Source organism: Ptychodera flava, chromosome 4 (genome assembly GCF_041260155.1).
Source record: "Ptychodera flava strain L36383 chromosome 4, AS_Pfla_20210202, whole genome shotgun sequence".
In the NCBI taxonomy this organism is placed as follows: domain Eukaryota; kingdom Metazoa; phylum Hemichordata; class Enteropneusta; family Ptychoderidae; genus Ptychodera; species Ptychodera flava.
In genome coordinates, this window is record NC_091931.1 from 43588784 (window position 1) to 43610233 (window position 21450).

Here is a 21450-nt window from a genome sequence, read left to right on the forward strand (position 1 = left end):
AACGGTTCATAGAAGAGTTTAAGACAAAAACCTACTAAGAGAACAGTGCTGTTGACTAATCATATTTGGTTTTGAACATGGAGGTATTTTTTTACCTCTATGGTTTTGAACTACGCCCGATACAAGGACTAGATGTTACGCGACAGCCCAATTGTGCTACTTGCAGTCGACAATCAAGTTCACGTTTCGCTGCGTTTGTTTGTGGACCGCTAGAACATCTTGCTTGCCCGTTGGTCTTTAACCAAAGTTCACAAGGCCAACTGTTACGATTTATCGACGTGATAATAAGTGTACATTTTATAAAACAGAGCTGTCTTATCATAACAGTTTTGTCGAGTTGCACGATCCGTCGTGTATACTCTCTGAGGCCGAGAGTAGGCCTTCAAATTGTTTCGATGTATACCGGTACCGTTTTACGACAGGCATGCAAAACTCACGTTCATCCTGGGCTGTAGGCCTAAATGTCGCAAAAAATACGTCTTTTAAGATTTTACGGTATCATTATCTGATCGGTCGATAGTTTTCAGCAGTATCGTGTATCTGTCAAACTTTTAATAACTCTAAGCTTTCAAAGGGCGATGACACCCAGCAATCGCTCAGGCAAAACTTTTCGATCAAAAAATATACATTCATTTCTGCGAGTGGCGTTTGCCATCCATGTTGTCTGCAATTTCTATAATCGAGAAAAAGTTACGATACTTGTCCGTTTAATTAAAAGTATAACTTCACCTGTGTCTTCATGAATGCAACAGGGGCCACATTTTAGCATATTTATTTTTTGAAAAATGTTGACAGTAATCCATACGTCATATCAAAATACATACCAAGTATTTTCTCCCTTCTGTTTAAAAAAGACGTAGTAATCAATGTTTGTATAAAAAAATATTCATACACTTATGACTGTTTTCAAGGTACTAAGTTATTCACTCACTCTTCTACCACTCGCGTTAGCTAATTTCAGAAGTGATCGATTTTCAGCTTGCCAACCATTTTCTAATCACAATATCACATGCCCTGGTGTAGTGTACATTTGTACACAGCAATGTAGATAACACCATTCCCCATGGAAAGTCATGAGAGACAAACTTTCTCGCTTTCATCAGCCACATGTAGCCAGTGCATGAGCTAGTATTTCCCGGCCCCTGGGTGTGTGACATCATTTTACATTTTTGTATAGTCCGAGAGTGGGGGATTTCCATGGCTAGAAAAACTGTCAAATTCTTCTGTTAGTCCCATAGTCCCCCCTCCCCCTATGGTGGAAAACATTGATAAATTTGTGCGCATGACAATGAGGAAGATGAGGGCTGTCATCTTTTTCAGATTCCAGATCATGCAGATGAATGATTCATGATCATTAGCCTACACTATTCTGCAATCTATGTTAACAATAGTCCTTTTGAGTGAATACTTACTGACTCTATTGATAAAAGGACACGAAAAATTAAATATAACAACATTCAAAAGCATAGTATTGGTGGAGAAGTTGACTTTAATGGTCGTTAACAACTGCATTTATTGAGGACCGGCAGTTTTCTGTAAGGACTTGAAGCTTTGGCTTGGTGCAGGCCATTATGACCTGAAGCTATTTTCTCTTAATTTCGCACACTGACGCTGACCCGAACTGCAATCTTCTGTTTACAGTGGGACTGTCGTGACTGAAATTTCTGTGTAGTTAGTTTGCTTTGTCCATCGTAGTAAGACTCTAGATTGTCACATGTGCGGACCTAAAATGTGTAGCGGGTAAAATTAAATGAGAAATCATTGACTTCTTGCAATGGTTGACAAGATAACAAAATAATGTATGCATTCGCTCATTACTTTCTCTTTATTTGCTACTCCTGCTGAATGAGTTGAACGACGGTCGCTTTGTCTTATAGTGACCACCAATCTAATAGGACACGGTGGCGGGAGGACTGTTTATGGTTTACCTAGCGAGTAATTTCGTTCTTGTGGTAATTTTCGCGCCCGTGACGCACTTTTAATATATCAGGTGGTAACCCGGGAAATTCACATTTTCTGTTTTAGTCGAAAAAAGCTGATTTCGTTAAAAAATGGAAGTGCATGCTACCTTAACACATAAACATTGATACATGTTTGTTACAGGCTGAACCACGGACTTCCTTATTGCAATAATAGAATCATAAAGTGGACCGGGCGAGTTCAGACCATGGGCATAAGCTAACAGAGACGTTTCTTCAGTGTTGTATATTTTCGTCTGACCTCGAGATACATGCTGCCTTATCGATTTGCTTTCAATTAACAGAATATGCATTGCTCAGTTTACAAGTACTTTTCGCATGTCACGACATGCAATATTTTCTAATTACGACCCTCATACACAGCGTCTATTGTTTTCAACTTTCTAAATTTCATCTGCAAAAAAATGCTTCCATATTATCTATTGTGTTCCTCGTGAAAGTAAATACTCCCATACACTGACTTTAAAAAAAAATGTAATTAAGCGATGTATTTAGATATCAGACACTGTCGTGTTTTTAATGTATTAAACCTCATATTTCGTTACTCAGCTAACCGTACTAGCAGCTCTGTGGATATGGGGTTTAAATTGCAGATATTCGGCCTCAAAAAAGTTTTGAAGAGACAGCGAACGAAAATATACAGAGATTACTAAATAATGGAGACACGTGAAGTAGAGTATCGCTATTATAAATGTTTAATGAACAAAATTTGACAAAAGTAATCTGGTAATAAATAAGACGGTGTCATGACAAGTAATTATGTTACTGAAGGACTTTAAAATACTACCACAAGAGTGTAACATATTTCTGAATAACACTGAATGTAACAAGGTGACTAATAATCTACGCGTAAAAGTACAAAAGAACAATAAAATATCAGAAATAATTTCTAAACTTTTACAAATGCCTTTATTGCCAGTGATAACAAGATTTTATAATTTCTCCAAACACGATATCATAGAGCACTTGATGCTGGGATCGTATCTTTCTCAGAGTAACTCATCGATTTCAAGGCATAGATACCAGTGCGATGTTTTGGCAGCGCTGGGCCCCACTTAGCGGTTGGTGACAACAAGAACTTCATTTTCTGTGGAAGGAAACAAAACACTTAACAAAATATTTACCATCGTGATTGAAGTAATAGGATGGTAAATGGAATGTAACTGTCGAAGGATCAAGAGAGGATTCACAGTGTTCTCATGGAGGGATTTGTACAGTCACCTGTAATCTAAATATGCCCATATATGGTCAAAGGGGCGTTCCTTGGTATTCAAAATGGCCATATGAGGGCGCCGTTTTTAAATATATAATGGAGACAAGTGAAAAAAAATTTGTGATTGGTCAGATTTTCTCTTTCCATGGTAACTTTGGCAAAATTGGAACCGGTGACAGTATACCTTTAAAGAAATCACATCAAACTTTTTTCTCATGGTCCAAGACTTGACATTCTATTTTGTGAGTAGACGGACCATGTGTACTTTTTTCAAAATATCCCACTCTTTTAACCTTTCAACTCATTCGACTATTGTCACAGTTCCATGACTCAACTTTAGATGAAAAGATAACAACAGTAGACTTTACGGATTGATATTCTATTCAGATCGTTCATCCATGGTAAAAGTGACTTTAAGGTAGTATGCGCCTCGACAGTGAAAGACGTAAACTTTTGCTAAAAGTTTTCTCAAGGAATCTTCCCACCATACCCTTTCAAAATTATATTGAATAGAATTCGGGGTTCACAGTGCAAATTTTGGTACTAGGGAAACAAATTATTCAAGATTTACTGGTATTTGAAATTCAAAGTGGCCGCAATCCCTGTGTTAACTCCATGAAGAAAAATACATTTTTCGATTTTCGAAAAATACGGTGAAAATTTTTCTTCTACCCAGAGCTTTAAAATGAACCCCCAGAAGAGGTAAATTTGAAAAGAATTGTAAAAATTTGACAACCCGAATATCTGTCCCCGAGGTGCATTCTACCTTAAGTGATCAACAATAACAGTATTTCCTTTTAAACCGCAGACTTCCTGTTCAGAATACACTTCACTAGGTGTATTCATAGACATCGTGAAGGGTTTATTGGGTTGCAAAGCGCCCTCGATTCACTTGTTGCCAGTTCGTTAATAAGCAATGTTTGGTTTTACAATTCTATTGTCGAGGGGCCGTTTAGCACTGAAGATTATGCGCTTACCTGTAAAAGCTATCAAACTCACAACTTGACGAGTACTAGAGCTCTCTAACCCTGACTTACCTCCAAAAAGTTGTCACCCTTGGCAACAAAGCAGTATTGCACAATCATGAACAATGGTATCATGGCGATGGAGGCAGCTGCTGTCAACCAACCAATGATTTCACCCCATTCCGGGTAGGTGTACGACCCATAATACACTGGAGTGTAGTCAACCAAGCCAAATATGATGATGAACTGTGGGCAAAAGAGTAAGTTGAGGTCTCAGAAACATCAAAATCGAAATATCAGCTGCACCTGTACCTTTTATCAGAATCTGTCACTCTTCATGAAGTTAAGTAAAATATATCATTTCTGCGATGTAATGACCATTGAAGTGCATGTTTCTCAATATGGCAAAGCATATGAAGCTGAGACAGTCACAGTTGTAAGTGCATCCTGTTGTACTCCTAGTAATATGCCAGTCTCATGAGTTGATCGTTTTCATGCTCATTAGAGAAAGGGCATTTCATGTCGCACCTAGAAATTGCAAGATTTAAACTTTGCTCAAACTTTCGATAGGAACCTCGAAACATTCCCTGTCGAAATCAAGAATAAAAATCCGGCGCAAAATTTGAAAAGAAAGAAATTACTCAATATTTACTGACTCTTGAAATTCAAAATGACCGTCATTCCTGGTTTAAATTCTATGGGGAAATGTATTTTCACAATGAGCCGGTGAAAACTTTGATTATTCCATGAGCTTCAAAATGAGCCCCTACAAGCGGTTGACCGAAAACGTATTGCAAAAGTTTGAGAGTCCGAATATCTGCCCTCGAGTTACATTCTACCATTAGACGAATGATCAACGAATATTGCATGTATTGCGCTAGAATCAAATCAATGTATTTAAGAAAACCAAACTTGATCAAAGAGGCTTACCAATATAATGGCAGGTGTGAAGAAACACCAACAGACCGTAAAATATGGCCACAGAATCGGTCGGAAGCCTAACATCATTTCAATGTCTTTCCAGAATCTACCAACGCCTGAAAGTTGATAAAAGTAGGTAATACACGATATCGGTTCGAAAAAACAAAAACATAAAACACTAATAAATGTCATTCCAAGTGTGGCTGATAGGTTCTGCCAAGCTTGATGCACAAAACTGTTGTAGTCACAGGTTCTTTAGCATGCAACACCTTGATTAGGGTCTTCTCGAATCAGCTGTCTTGCCTCCTGAGATAATCCAAGCACAAGAAATATCTCAGTCCAGGCATCATGGTGTTAAGTTATGTTACCTCCAGCATAGGCCGGTCAAATTATAGATCCTAATCTTACCGCCAGTGTTTCTCATGTTTGTATTAAATTTGTCGTCATACACTTTGGAGAACTGTCAGAGATTTGGAAGACCGACACGAGCATTTTTTGTTACAAAGAACATTCAGTGAAGAAATAATGATTTAGTAATCGAATATGTTTTCTGTTGGTGAAAAGACCCGAACCTTGGAGTGACAGGATGTACATGTACACTTGCAGACTGATGTATTAGATTGAACTGCAATTGTTCCCGTAAATCTCGTTTCCAATCCTGCATTTCGTTTTGCAAATTTGCAAAGCGAGTATTCATCGCAGCTCAAACATTCACTTCTTACAGACATTCAGCAATTTTTCTAATTGCCACATTTTGTCAAAGTACCGCCCCTTCAATCAACGAAATAATTTGGTCGAGTCCTTTTTCATACACAGTCCACTGACAGTGGACGGACATTTGAAAACTAACCGTAGATCCCCATGATTACAATGCATTCAAAAACAGAGACCAACATCAGAGAGATGCCGGCGCTGTACCAGTCCATAATTTGCAGAAGATACATTCCACCCTGAAAGGAAATCAATAACGGATTTGAATGAGTGATAATATGTACCAATCGGGAAGAGGATCGATAATCTCTGATTGATAAAATGATCTCTCTCACACACACACACACACACACACACACACACACACATATATATATATATATATATATATATATATATATATATATATATATATATATATACCAACACAACATGTCGACGTTGGCTATATCTTGTTAGTTTGAAAACAAAAGTTAAAAGTATCTCTGTTTCCGATACCAATATGTTTCCTTGTTCTTTCTCTCTAAATGATTTCGTTATTTCGATAACATAAACCTCAACTCTAGATCTAAAATTCACAATCAGCAATGCTTTTTACCTTCTCTTGGCAAGGGTGGCATCGCCAAAAGGTAACCCAGCAAGGGATGGTCCAGCATAGCAAAATAACATTAACTTGCCATCACAGCAGATTTCTAGACACCCCCTCATGTACTCAGGCTAATGACCCTAGCGATGCTTTCAAGTCCTCATAACATTTTCATTCACATTTAAAAGTTTGACATTGAGCATACAGCTCACCTCTGTGACCATGGGTAAGCCAAGAAGAAACAGGACCAAGCAGATGATAAAGACCCAGACACTCTTCCTTCGACGAAGTGATGGAAACTCATCCATTAAGGAGCTGATCACTGTTTCCACCATGGTGAACTGTTAATTGGAAAGGATTGGGACCATTGAAAAAAAATGTGTCGATAACAACCACTTTGCTCTCCAATAAATATTAGAATAATGTAACATTGTAATAATTTGTTTATATTGTATCAAATATTGCAATATAGAGACGATCCGATGTAGCTGAGTTTTCATGCCATGACGGATTCCTCTTTGAACCGTGTTTTTTTCTGGGCGTATATGTATGTAAATTTCACAAACAAACAAACATTCACACACATGCACATTCAAACATAAATACACACATACATACATACACACAGAGAGACACATACACACACAGAACGTGTGCATGAGTGTATTTAGGTTTGAGGTAAGCAACTACTAGGCTCAAGGCTTCCAAGACCTACACGAATATTTCATACCTGAGTGTCAAGGCCAAGTGTGAATACCATGAAGAAAAACAGAATTGACCAGATCTGTGAGACCGGAAGTCGGGAAACCACTTCAGGATACACAACGAAGAGAAGACCCGCTCCTGGGAATTGAAAGGTAAAATGGGAATCTTAGATCTCAATCTAGTCTAGGACCTCGAGTCCGTCTTTCGGCCGAAGTCCTAAGGACGAAGTCGAGGCTCAATGGCATTGAAGTGGATTGCGCATGTCCATCCCCTGCTTTCATACCATCTGTGTGCACGTTGATCTCAGGCATGTACATGGAATTGTTTACAAACTGGTGTGAATCAACACACTTCCTTGATGTCCGTTGTCTAATTTACTAAAGTAGATTATACGCTTACCTTGCTCAACAACTTTGTCGACTGGTGTGTTTAACTCGTGAGCCATGAAACCGATCACTGAGAACACCACAAAGCCCGCAAACACACTTGTGCTACAGTTGATCAATGGGATCATCAAAGCGTCTCTACACAACAAAAACAAGATATATCATATCATTCATATATATATATATATATATATATATATATATATATATATATATATATATATATATATATATATATTACAATAAATGTACGCTGTAAAGTTAACACGATGCCACGAAAGGCGTAACGATGTCTGAAGAAGAAGAAAATTATCAAGGACGCCAGCTGAATAGGAAAATTCGCATTGCTTAAAACACACTTTATTGCGGCATTCTATACTTCGCCACGTGTACCGTCACAATTAATATCCGGGCTGGCATAGGCACACACAAATGACCGCGGCTGATGGATGAAGATATATCCTGAAGGCATGCAAAAGCTACCTCGATGCAAATGTGAACTATTCATGGCTGCAAAAATTGTCTATGGCTCTCTCTCAGTTTTGTTTATGGTCATCTTGCTGTATCTCGTTATTTATTTTAAGATCCCAATAAAGTATATTTGTCCAACAGGAGTGTAAATAATGAAGCCAATTGTATTGTCGTGACGAGCTGCACGTATTACCTGAAACAGTTGTTATGGAACTTGTTATAACTGGCCATGGTCAGCAGTCCTCCCCAGGCAGGTCCGAGCGAATAGAATATCTGCGAGGCGGCGTCCTTCCATACCCTGGCGTTCTTCAGAGTCGTCCACTTTGGTTTCATGTAGAATTTTATTCCTTCGCCGGCACCAGGTAGCGTGACACCTCGGATGAACAAGATGATCAGAACGAGGTATGGAAAAGTCGCGGTGAAGTAGACCACCTATAGAGAGACGAAAACGGAAAGATTATTGTGTTCAATTCAGAATGTTTTACCGTGAAGTGTGATAGTCTAAATGTCTGCATATGTACGCATGTTTAAGAGAAATCATTCAATTCATAATCTGACTGGTCTTAAACAACATCCATTTAGCAATATAAGCTTGTCAAAGTTGCCATACCCACCCCTAGGCCGACCAAGGTGTCGCAAGAGGCGTAGGGCAACTTCAAATTCTAACTGCCATCAAGACACTTTCCCTGTAGAACTACTATGCCATACAACACTGGCATGGTAATATTCGCCCGTTCACAAACTTGAGCTCAGAAAACAATGGCCTTGTAAAACATGCCCCTGTGTATAAAATTTGCAACCCTCCAACGGGACTCCCTACTCAGTTTATTTATGTCCGGTCCACACCCTGAGGGGCGCTCGGGTCTTTTGTTAATATTCCAATACAGAGATCCAACAAACCTTGCCGGAGGATTTGACACCTTTCAAAAGACAGAGAAACACCACAGTCCAAGCGAAAAGGAGAGACAGAGCAATCTGCCATCTTACTGGTCCAAGATCGTCAAGACCGTCGCTGAGACGTAAAACTTCGTATCTGACATATCAAAAAAAAAAACCAAACCATTATCACCGAGAGTTTATTGATCAGTATCATGAACGACATATTATAAATGCTTCTATCGTTTTGACGAACAAGTGAATTAATGCAAAAAATATTCATACACGTGAACAAGTGTTACAGATAAACACATATCAAACTTTGCAAGTTACATATATATATATATATATATATATATATATATATATATATATATATGATGTGTGTGTGTCTGTAAAGTACAGGACGTCATTAATAGCTATTGGCAATTTAATCGTTTTTTCGTCACCACAGAAATGGAAAACCTGAGTGGTTACCATGGACACAAGTGGCCGAATTCCTTAAATATCAATACCTATATTAATTGTTTAATACCAATACTTTCACAGGAAAGACAGTACTAAAATTCATGACAACAGTAGTAAGATAGTTAGCTACGTACGTAAAAAATTCCTCACTGGGGGTTTGCCTCTTCACGGTTTCGTTCAAGGTCACATTCATGGTGTCGAGGATATCCTGCGGTATCCATTGCCCGTTAAGGACGGTTCCATTTGGCACAGGCGGGTATCCACAATCCTCGGTATTCCACGTGTTGTGGCATCCAACCCACGGCAAAACGTCCGCAAAAGAGGCAAACATGTAGTAGACAGAGTAGCAGATGATGACATTGTAGTAAATAGTGACAATACAAGATATCACAACCATTGAATATCCAACACCTGCAAGCATTGAATCAGACAGAGGTACAATTTAATGCAACTAATATAACCAAACCAAATCGTGAAAATTGGAACGTTACAAACAAAACTAATTACTTGCGGAGTTTTTTGGCAAGCAGTTAACTATTTTGTTTCATCTCTTGTTTCGTCTCGTCTCTGTATCCGCGCGTTGAAAACGGGGAAGGCAAAATCAGCAGCGTAACTGGACTTGGAATTCAGCTTGACTTGATAGAACAATGCTAGGAAGGCGGGTAAGGGGTATGATCCCGTCGTTTGCAGTGATTTGCCCATGGTAATAGTCATGTGGCGGCAGGGGAAGAGGGGAGATTTTCTCTGTTTATAAGGGAATTTCCCTATGGAGAGTTGGGAGAGAAGAAAACTTGTGGATGGGAGGGGAAACTTTTCAACTCATAGCTGGAGGGTATCGCGAATATCTTTCACAATCATCCTGCCAAAATTCAAGTTTGTCAAAAGCACCGTTTTTACATATTCTCGAGATCGTTCGGTTTGCCAGCTCTTTGACAGATTTCAAAGAGTTTAATAAAAAGTGAACTGGTGATTTTAGGTTTTTTATTATTGTCTTCATCGGGATTTTTCTGTTGACTTGTATCGAAAGATTTATTATTCTATAGACTAAAATGGGAGTACTCTGTGTGGATCTGCTGTCTTCTGAATGTGTCTTTTACCAAACACCGATCGGATGGCAACATCAAGATGAATTGAAGTGAATAGATTCTCTGAAAAGCTCTTCGGATAAATCATGAGTGACTATATTAACCGCAAAAATGACATTTTACACATCTCACCTTTAAATAGCGGACATATTTGCCATACTGTAGTCGGACCTTCGCTGGCAAACTGACCAAAAGCCAACTCCATGAAAAACAATGGAATCCCAGCGAGGAATAACATGATTGTATATGGAATTAAAAACGCTCCTGTAAGGAAAATAAATCAGTCTATAAAAATGACGTTAAAACAAATCCAATGACCAAACGAGTCCGGCGTTGTTTGATATTTAAGTTTACGAAAGAGAGTTCTTTCACATGACCGAGTTAGTACATAAAACATACAAATGAACATGTCAACGACAGACAAGTTATAGGAAACGATCTCAATTCAACTAGGTATTGTACAATGAAGAGATATCAAAAATGTGTGTGAGCTATGGCAGGATTGTCTTGGGGTATACTTACCTCCACCATTAGCATAGCAGAGATATGGAAACCGCCATATGTTTCCAAGTCCAACTGCGTACCCAATGCATGAGAGCAAGAAATCCACCTGTTTGGACCAGTTTCCACGTCCTATGTTCTCGTCACTGTCATCGGAAATGGAATCATCTTCGCGATACTTCTGTACATGAATAAAGGAAAGTGCATGTGACAGATAGAAGAACGATCATACGGACGGTTTTGTTTTTTTTTTGTTTTTTTCTCGCTGTTTCTATAATAGTATGGATGAGGTCTCGCCATGATAACAATAACTCCATAAAGAATTTACTCTTTATGCCTCTAGAACTATGTCTTCTTCGTTTAACTATTTTGGTCGTATGTGACCTGAAAGTACATGTGACAATACGCCCCCTGGTGTTGTTCTCACTGAGATCGACATTTCTTTCGACTAATACATAATAGAAGAGGGTCCCGGTATGTTTAATCTTCTTGTTTTTTCGACAGCTGTTTCGCATACACGTAATCCGGCCTACATATCACACTGTGTAGTATACATTCGTTTACCTGATATCAGAATGCGTACATCATTAAATAGGGTTGCGGTATGCACGCGCCTTATTCCGTCGAAAAAAGAATGAGCTTGATATTTTTTTTCAAGTGAAAAGTTGCACGCACTGTATTGATTTAATTGATTTTTCCCACTTTAAGAAATGAATGAGCTTAGAATATTGTTGTTTCCATCTTCGTCGTTATACATTCATGAGTTGCCCAAAATAAAGAACCACGCTTCAGTATGCAGTAACCATATACATTTTTAGACTTTTCTGAACTCGTAATTTGTGTACAACATTGTGTACCATCCGAACTGAGTGTTTTCTCTCTTTCTACAGAAGGAGGGGTCCGTTTCTAGACCTCTGTTAGATAGTCCCGTGGCCGAATAAAATCTTCCGGCGTTCCGCACGATGAGGGGCAGATGCAGTTCTGACGGAGTGTGAGGCGAATAACGTGGAGATATGCAAGGCATATACTCAGTTAACGGCCAGGATAAGAATGTAATAAGTAGACGTGAAGTCTACGCGTAACCAACGTCCGGTCGGCACGGCTTCATGGTTGTTAGGTCGCCGTAGCATATGGGCTCCCTAACCAACGAGGGAGTGTCCCTGCCCAAGTAAACACCCTTGGCTAGCGAAGTTTGCACGTAACCGTACACTGCAAGAATCCTAAGCAAGGGCCGGACGAGAACAGCACCACTCACTCACTGCGTTACGAATGAACGTTTTCTTATGGCCTATAGGCCTAACTTATACATTAAGCCTAAGGCCTTTGCGTTATTACGTGTCTTCAACACAAGAAACTTTTACACGTCGTATTAATCATTGGAGTCGTCTTTCCCTGTGCATACCATTGTACACCACCAAGGATCCCCTTCGCAAATGCTGTCTCATTTGCTTTGCTTCACAAATGGCGCGTAACGATTTAAAAAAGACAAGTGGCGCCTGCAAGGTTTTCTTGTCACCGATATTCTCTCTTTAGCTCTTGAAATAAAACTCACATATGTTACCGTCTAATCGTACGGTTTGCACATAAATATATATTTTAGATACAGGAAGTCAATAACGATGCCATGCAGCTATAGGTCCAAAAATGGCCCTTTCAATCTTTTTTTCAATTTTCTCTTGCCTTTCTTGACTGCGATATCTCTCTCTCTCTCTCTCTCTCTCTCTCTCTCTCTCTCTCTCTCTCTCTCTCTCTCTCTCTCTCTCTCTCTCTCTCTCTCTCTCTCTCTCTCAATCTTTTCTCACCTTCGACTTGTTTTCTACTGCCGTATCAACCTCAAAAGGTTCCATACCAGTAGTGCCGTTCTCACTCGTTTTCTTCCTGTGTTCGTAAAGAAATGTGTGTTCATGCATCATTGTCCAATATGATAGTATGGTATCAGTCAGGAAGGACGTGCCCACCAATATGATAGTATGGTATCAGTCAGGAAGGACGTGCCCACCAATTCCACTCGAAGGGTTATCGAAACCCATGTTCCAGCTGCCCACCGTTGTCTTCTGTTGTTGTTTACACAGGAAGTACGAGTTTCTTTTGTATAAGGTTAGAAGAATGTCAGTATATCGATCAGAGAACAAGGTGGAAGGATTTAGCGGATACTACACGGGTGTACATACCGCTGTTAATCGATTACGTTTCAACAGCAACAGAAATGTTGTATCATCGAGAACATCAAAAGCGACAACGTCAAACGTTTTGCAATATTTATTAGTAAAGTGACTGGAGCTGATCTTCCAGCATGAAATAAATATATAGGCCTAATTCTATTCAGATAATCCGTTCTCTAATTTCACTCTCCTATCAGTTTGTCAGTGGTTTGTTTCGCTATTGTAAACATGTTTCAAAACATTTGGGGTACAAGTCGATTTCATTGTCACATTTTTGGCAAAAGTATCACTCTGTCACCAAAATAAATGTATTTAATATATATATATATATATATATATATATATATATATATATATATATATATATATATATATATATATATATATCACATACCTCTGAACCTTTTTATTTTCTCTTTTTACATATATGTAGAATATTTGGTCCTATTATGGATGGCATGCAGTATTTGCACTGTAACCGTACGACTTAATAGTTTTCAGGAATTCATGATTCGTTATTGGCTTTTGAGTTAAAGCGAATTTCAGTTTCAATTGTATACTGACGAAGCCTTAGACTGTCGACATTCCCTTGTGCCTTTTCTTTTCTATTATTGGTATAGTCTCTCGCACATGCGGAAGTGGGGAATGCCGCAGACGTAGTGCAGGAGGCACAAAAGAGTCCCCCGTGCCTCGATCACTCTGTCATGCCTGCGGCAGTAACATTCCAAGCTCGCGCCTTCGGCGCTATGCTTGCGAACACCCCTCCCATGTGCGAGAGTCTACACCAATAATAGAAAAACAAAGGCACAAGGGAATGTTAACAGTCTAATGATAGTCTAAATGTTTGTTACACTTTGTTCATTATTTTGTGTTATTACTTTAAGCGCCTTCAAAGGTAATGGCTCTCGAAAGAGTCACCTTGCATTCATAAGTATCCTTTAGAGTACTGGTACTTTTTTCAAATTTCGAGTATACGGTGGGAACAATTTTGGACAGGTAGACCACCACGACACCAGTGGAAAACTGGTATTGTTTTAGAGCTTTTAAGGGTCACGGTGCTCCATCGTATCGTTAGACTAATATGCTATAGGGAGCTGAACAAGAACCCAGTTGATGGCTGAGAACAAAAATACTGCCCAATTATCAAAGTTAATAAAGTTACTGACCCTGTATATGCCACCACAATGAACATTTATAAACAATAATAATAATAATAACAACTGCCACTTCTATCTATATTATGTCAGTATATAAGTGATTGAAATACAAGATTTCTGTCGGCAACTTTCGTTTCGATCAAGATCAGTGTCAGCAAGAAATCCACAGGTGTCTGTAGCCCTGACCTGTTACAGTAATGTACGCGTCCAGGTACAAGACAGGCAAAATTTTCAGACAGCCATCATATATTAAAAGTTCCGTATATAGTCATGTACTACAGGTACTATAAGAATGGAAACTGGTACCATCCCGTTCCCTGCCTGCCACACTCCTGTGGTACAGATCACTGTTTACAGCATCAATGCCCTCGCAGCAGTGTATGCAGCTCTGTATACATTTTGTTGACACAGACCTGTATCACAGGGTATTATGTCAGGGCCTTCACAGGATCCACGACAGCGATGAATTATTTTGTTTCATGCTGTGGTTAGCATAGTGTTGTACTGAAACATTGTGCCATCATACCTCGTGAAAAAACACTGATCATGAAAGAAGCAGCAAAAGTAAATCAGGAAGCACAGGTAAACACTGAAAATCATTTAAAGAGACAGCTTTCTAGCTGTAACATTTTAATATTATTTTTACAGTGTGTGTTGTCCATTACGCTGGCTTGTTACTACTTTTCAGAACACGTTACTGCATACTCGTGCTATAATACACTAACTCTTGACAAGCCAAATACTTATTTTAGGCGGTAAACTGTTTACAAAAAAATATATATAGATTCTGAAAAATATCATCAAAATAGCAGTTACTGTCCCTTTCACAGGTCACCAATAAAAATAATATTACAGGCTGTGTTCGACAAAGTGATATTGGCATTTAGCATGTTTTGTGAGTGGAATGTTCTGAAAGAACATGCAATTGTTACACAGAACAAGCTGCAGTCTGCCATCATCATCATTTATGACAAACAACAGAGAAAACTAAACCAGGACTGAGAAAACAGAATGTCTTAAAAATAGGAATCATACTATCTGAAATATGGATGTATGATAAACACTGTTAGATATTATATTATAGCTTTGTCATACCAGTGAATTTTGTGACGTCATACCCCTGATAAATGTATCTGATTATCTAGCATTGTGGCTCCACAGCAAGCATAACTATACAAAGTTTTGTTCGTAAACAAATAAAGGAGTGGATATTTAAAAAGGGGGCAATATGGGGTGAACCATTCAATACATTAAACGATAAATCTTGATAATGGTGCACAATGTCCATAATAATGCCTTACTGTAAGAGTTATCAATTATTTCGAGTCCTCTTCCCGCATGCATTTATCGTCTGCTCTGTGTGGCTTGCGCCCAGCTGTCTCGGTCCGATACGCTGCAATGTGCAGTACTACATTGTTTACAACATGACTCGCTTCGTTGATGCATAGGTGAAACAGAACTTAGTACGCTTGCAAACTCCTAGATGGTGCTGGGTTTAACACGAGGTATATTATGTACGTCAGTTGCCATGTTAAAGGCACATGAGCTGCAACTTTTGGCATTATTTTCATGATTTTATATTTAGATGAAAATCAGTTCATAGAAATGTTCTTACTCAGAGATGTTTACTCAAGTAATAATTATCCACTGAGTGAAACTGCATTGGGAGGTTTCAGTGAGATAAATAAAAAACGGGTGCCGCACCCAAATATGGCCACCGCCATACAACTACATGATAATCAACATAAATGGTGCATGTACACATTTGAATCTTTACTACAAATACAACATGGTGCACACCACTGAAAGGACGGGAAAAAGAATCACTCCACTTTACAAAAAATTCTCTGTTTTTAACATAACATGGCAAGATTTTGAAAATGGCGGGAAATTTATAATGAAAAAAAATCTGTTCAATTTCTTGCCTATTCTGCCACAAGCAAACGTTGTTGAGGCATAGTTAATGACTATTTCATTCAATTTGCAGATTGCAATGACTATCTGAGATACCTTGTAGCTGGACAAATTTCACAGAGTTGCAGCTCATGGGCCTTTAACGAGGTAAGTGTGAAAAGCTATTCGAACAGCCACAACACGCACTGGCCAACAACGGCAGTTGTCATCAACCTCAGTGTCGGTAGCGTCTAGGGAAATGACTCGATTCAAAGTCTCGGTTCAAGGTCAGCTACGACCAGCAATCAATACGACCGTGGGCTCTCCGTTTATCTAACATCTCGGTTACCTATTTCCGATGCACCGGTTGTAAATCGGCGACATTTCATTATCGGTTTCGCTTGATACCTTTCAAGCACCAGTTTACGTCGAGTTTTCCCGTTCGCTAAATTACGATAGCTCTTCTCAAGAAGCCATCGAAAATTAAATCTAAAGACACAATTATTAATGAAATTTAAACATTTGAATAACATTGTTGAACTCTGTTGATATTGTTTGCAAATGAATGTTGTACTACTTGTGGCAATTACTGATAGTATCGATCAGTTGATACTATGCAGCTAGCTGCAACAAGCGTTGGTGTCGATGCATTAACATGCAGTTTTCTTTCACATGATATTGAAAGTTGATGTTTCAAGTTCGATATAGACGGCAGGGATGCAATTTCTTGTCACGGTCAGTTTATATTTTATTTTATATTCGTTTTCTACATCTACAAATTCGTTGGCATTACCAAAACTATAAATAATAGCAATTATAGGCTGGGATGGGGTATTGCTTAAATGAAGGCAGATTGTATGACCTGATTTGTAGATTTTGCCACCGACACGTTCATAGAGTGTAACCACGGTGTGAATAGTCAGTAGCCATATTAAAATTGGTATCTTTTCTCAATATATCAACGTCATTTTCTTGTACTAAAAACTTTTAAAACAATGTTGAAATGCTTCAAATTCAGCTTGGTTGCACAGCTTGCGTATGAATATGCACAGCGTAATTGACACATACAAAGGTGTACAAAATTCATATGCAGGCTGTGATTATAAGCTATATAATACAGATTTCAACATGATAAGGGTGTAAAACAAATGATCGGGGTGGACAAAAAGTACTAAAATACTGTAAAAAACAAGATATCAAAATCTTACTTTAATATTGTTGGCCACATAGTTATGAGGGGATTTGGAAGTTTTTGATCATGTAGAGGGTTGGGATTTGAAATTCTTAGGGTGTTGGGGGAATCTAAAACCAAGCTTTCAATAGCGATTCCTCCAGCGTCCCCCACCCCCGTCCACAGGTTATCGTAATGTTGCTTGGATAGTCGTTCGAGGCGGGCGGCCGCAGGTCGCCGTTTACTTGGAAAAATCTATTTTTTCCAAGTAAACGGCGACCTGCGGCCGCCCGCCTCGAACGACTATCCAAGCAACATTACGATAACCTGTGCCCCAGTATTTGAGAATGTCATCATCTTTTTTGAGCCACCGATGTTTGAAAGTAATTTTCTATCGCAAATCTTCATCAAGGATAGCCTCTAAATAGTATTTCTACCAATCCTTAGACCACAAAATCTCCGGTTTATAGAGCACATTTTAGACTGGACACACGACCCCAAGGACTTGCGAAGTCAACCGTGAAGTAACACTGTGACTTCTCTCCTGGCTTGACAATCAAAGTTCTCACGAGATCAAGCGAGATCGGGACTTCGCTGATGGTTCAGCCAACGCATCAGCTCGATAATTAATTAATTACCATAACAAAAGCCTTAGCAGAGTCAAAACAAGAGAGGTGTAGTGGCACTGCGCGCACTGTATACTGGTCTATATCTTATACATGGTGGGTCTGAGCTGAGCACTGCCGGATTACGTCCATGGTCAGAGCACGGTGGCTCATGTAGGGTCTGTGGTCTAAGATGTGCACGGTCTAGCTGTCTTGCATGGTGAGCATTGCAAAATTGATTTGATTTTACGCTAGAAACCCTGAAACGTTTCAGCGAATAGTTTTCATATTCTACTGCTGCGGCTTGCAAGCAAGAAGGTGATGATGTGTGCATGTTTTCATGGAAAAAACCTGAAAAAGTGCAACCTTGTCCATTTCAATCTTCGACCAGGAAAACGGTACCATGACGGTACAACAATAAACACCACGCCTAAGCTTATAGTATACCGGGATAGCATAGTATACTTACTTCATATAGTTTGCCTCGTGGACGATCAGACCAGCATGGCCCCGTAAGATACCACACATCAGGAGATCTTCCTTGGTTGCGACGCTGAGGGCGGCAGTCGAGTCGTAACCATTGCTCGCAAGGATTTCACTGTAACGGTCAAGCTGGGACTTCTTCAGAATTCGGCGGACCGAACTATTGATGTTAGCTGGTCGAAGAGGAGGTGGCTCCTGCTGGCTTTGACTCGGAGGGGCATCTTCGTCTTTGGAGATCTCTTTGTCACTCATGCCGATTCACTTTGGAGGGGAAAAGAATCTGAATTCAAAGAGGGCTTCTTACTCACAGTGAGGGTTTTGTTTGCCAGTGGGGACTAATTCTCAAATATTGTGTAGTAAAATATCATATTTTAATTTCCAAATTCAGCATGCAGACTTCTGAAACAAGCGATATTTATACCCATCAAGTCAATGGATGATTACAAGTCTTCGAACAATTTCGTAGTCCTCTCATATAATTGTATTGATAATAAACGATGATAAGAATAAGACTGGGTGATTAGAGCAAGACTGGGATGATTATGGTTTAGATCTCCATATCATCCAGACACCGTTGGCTGATATCTTGAAGCGGGCGTGTACGCAGGCCATGGAATAAGTTTAGACTTTATACAAATCTAACATAGTACGTGTAAGACATGTCTAGCATGGCCTCTGAAAGTTTTTTTAATACCATATCCGCCAGTAGTCGTAACTTATAATGGCATTTCTACAATTTTTTCCCACTTCAACTGCAAGTTCTACGCCTCAAAGAATGTTGAAGCGTCTATTGTTCTCACGAAAATTAAAAAAAACTCCACATGCTCCTCAATGCGTTCAACAAATCAGAAAGGACAGAGCATGTTGGTTAACCTATAAGCGGACGTGTACGTGGGCCATCGAAGAGGTTGGAGATTTTTTCCAATAATGATATTATGGTAAATATATAAAATAGTGAAAAAGTCGTCAAAGAGTTACAGCTACTGGCCCTTCAAGGTATTCTATCATCGTTGCAAAATCTTCTCTGATCGATGCTAAAACATCATACATCAATAATATTTGTAGATATGTACCGGTATGCAAGTGGTCTGAAGTGCCATGGGTATAAATTTGTGTCTAGCTTCTGCATTAACATGCTCTTTACTTTGTAATTTCCCTCCAAAATTGTGGTCTCTGAATTTGTCACCGCCAAATCGAGACATTTGATCACTTCCATACACTGACGTAATATGTTCACAAAACACTGCTCTTAACGTTAATATGCTGACTTTAAGGGCACAAAATCGATTTGCCACGTTCCCACAAAATGCTGTCAAATTTCCGACAGGGGAATCGTTATATTGTTACACAACAGTGGAAACTATAGTCGACAGTCTGTTTCAACACATTCATAGATTCAGGGAATCGGGTGGCGCTCATAAGCATTACAAGTGTTTTTACAAGTTATACAGAAAAAATAAGTTCTAAAAGAAAAAGTGACTTTTTGAGACAAGCATGTTTTATGATCGTATATGTCACTTCTAAAAGATGTCAAACAAGAAGGCTATAAAATCCACTCATCCATTTCTTCCTGGGCTCCACATGGTAGTAAAGAAAGGTATACTTTTTTCCTCGATACTTCTTGAGGAGTCTTGTGAACAAAAGTAGGTGGATGCATATACAATAGAGATTTACACGGAATGCGAAAGACTAAGTGCACATGAATAACATTCGTCAGATCAAAACAAAACCATCTACGATCGATATGTGGGGCTAAGACGGGTAAATATCGTCGAACAAAAACAGGGCTTATTGAATTCAGAACTGCGTATAGTCCGTTTTTGTCCGTCGCATTATGGAGTTTTAAAAATACGCGAATCCCAAAGATCGCATCTACCATGCATCACGGTCATTGGGAAAGTGCACCTTTTGCGGGCTCGACTACACCCATTTCAATTGAGTCAACGAGCCTATGTTGCGTAACGCCCTTATATCCTTGAGATTCAAGTCAGACCTGGAAATTATGGACACTTTTTTCTGCAATCTGATTGAAACCAGCTCTAGAGATGTGTCTGTCTTTTGCAAATCGTTTTATGACATTCTCTTCCGCCAGCCCCCACCCCCTCCCATTCCGCTTTTAATCAAACTGAAATATCTGAAGGATGTAGGGAACTATTTTCGAGGTAAACAACCCGATGAAGACTGTGGATTATTTCGTAAGTCTTTTGTAATTTGGTGGCTAACACCTTTGGGAATTTGTCCTCTTTTTTAAAGCAACAAACCAAACTGTCGGAACATCGACATTTCTCTGACCTGACATCGAAGATACCACGGCCAGCCTATAACTGAGTTCGCCAGACACATCTGACGCGGACCATCCTTTACGATTGTTGACGATTTTAACGATAAACACAGTCTAGTCCAATACTCCTACGGTGGGCATTTACCTACTGATTTGAGGACATGAATTTGAAACACTCAACTTCTCCAACGCAAGAAGAGATTTGTCAGTTACTGATGTCATTTGTATGATACATGATTGACAGATACACAGCAGGTAGGAGTAATTAATTGATTTCAATTAAGGGTGTTGTCATTGTGAAAAATCGGATGAGAGCGCCGTAAATTTGGGGAAATCCAGCCCATCCCAAAGGTGTGATTTGCCAACTGTAAGGAAATAAAATTCAGCGCAGATTTTATGGATTGCAAGGAGAAACCAAAATCTCTAAATACAAATCGTCCAGAAAACGTACCTTTGGCCTCGTCACCTCTCAGCTGGTCGTTGGACAGGTGAAATGAAGCCTGGAGATCGGAGAGGAGCGGCAGCTGTGTCCCGGCCCACCCTGGTCAGTGTTGACGATCAGTCCGCACAGAATGTTCTACTTGGAATTAGAACAGATCTATAGGCGGATGAAGATGGACAAAGTTCGGAAGCTACCTCACACACAGGGTTACTGGTTCGATGACACCAGGTACATTCACATTGTCTAGAGTAACATATAGTTGAAACTTTGTCAGCTTCATAAAATTCTTCTTTGGAACACCACATATGAGTAAATACACAACGTTTTTATCTTGAGGAAGTGCTGTGCACCCCTCCCACACAAATGGAATATCTTACAGATGACGTTAA

The 21450-nt window shown here is 39.3% G+C and overlaps 1 protein-coding gene across 1 annotated transcript; it reads right to left on the reverse strand.

Moving 5' to 3' along the window:
• Nucleotides 1–2651: 2651 nt before the first annotated feature.
• LOC139131874 (sodium- and chloride-dependent glycine transporter 1-like) lies at nucleotides 2652–21210 on the reverse strand. Its single transcript, XM_070698169.1, has 15 exons — nucleotides 21071–21210; nucleotides 18325–18599; nucleotides 12670–12745; nucleotides 10889–11048; nucleotides 10499–10630; nucleotides 9416–9692; nucleotides 8838–8970; nucleotides 8131–8369; nucleotides 7480–7604; nucleotides 7106–7218; nucleotides 6588–6716; nucleotides 5929–6028; nucleotides 5088–5194; nucleotides 4230–4403; nucleotides 2652–3066 (listed from the first exon to the last, which is right to left on the reverse strand). Exons 2-15 carry the CDS (start codon nucleotides 18588–18590, stop codon nucleotides 2935–2937), a joined length of 2163 nt encoding a protein of 720 aa, XP_070554270.1. The 5' UTR covers nucleotides 18591–18599; nucleotides 21071–21210; the 3' UTR covers nucleotides 2652–2934.
• Nucleotides 21211–21450: the final 240 nt, after the last annotated feature.

Coding starts and splice junctions, on each gene's coding strand:
- LOC139131874 (XM_070698169.1), bottom strand. CDS start 18,590: ATGAGTGACAAAGAGATCTCCAAAGACGAAGATGCCCCTCCGAGTCAA. Junction 7,605..8,130: donor TTCCATAACAACTGTTTCAG/GTAATACGTGCA, acceptor TTTGTTGTGTAG/AGACGCTTTGATGATCCCAT. Junction 5,195..5,928: donor TGTAATCATGGGGATCTACG/GTTAGTTTTCAA, acceptor ATCAACTTTCAG/GCGTTGGTAGATTCTGGAAA.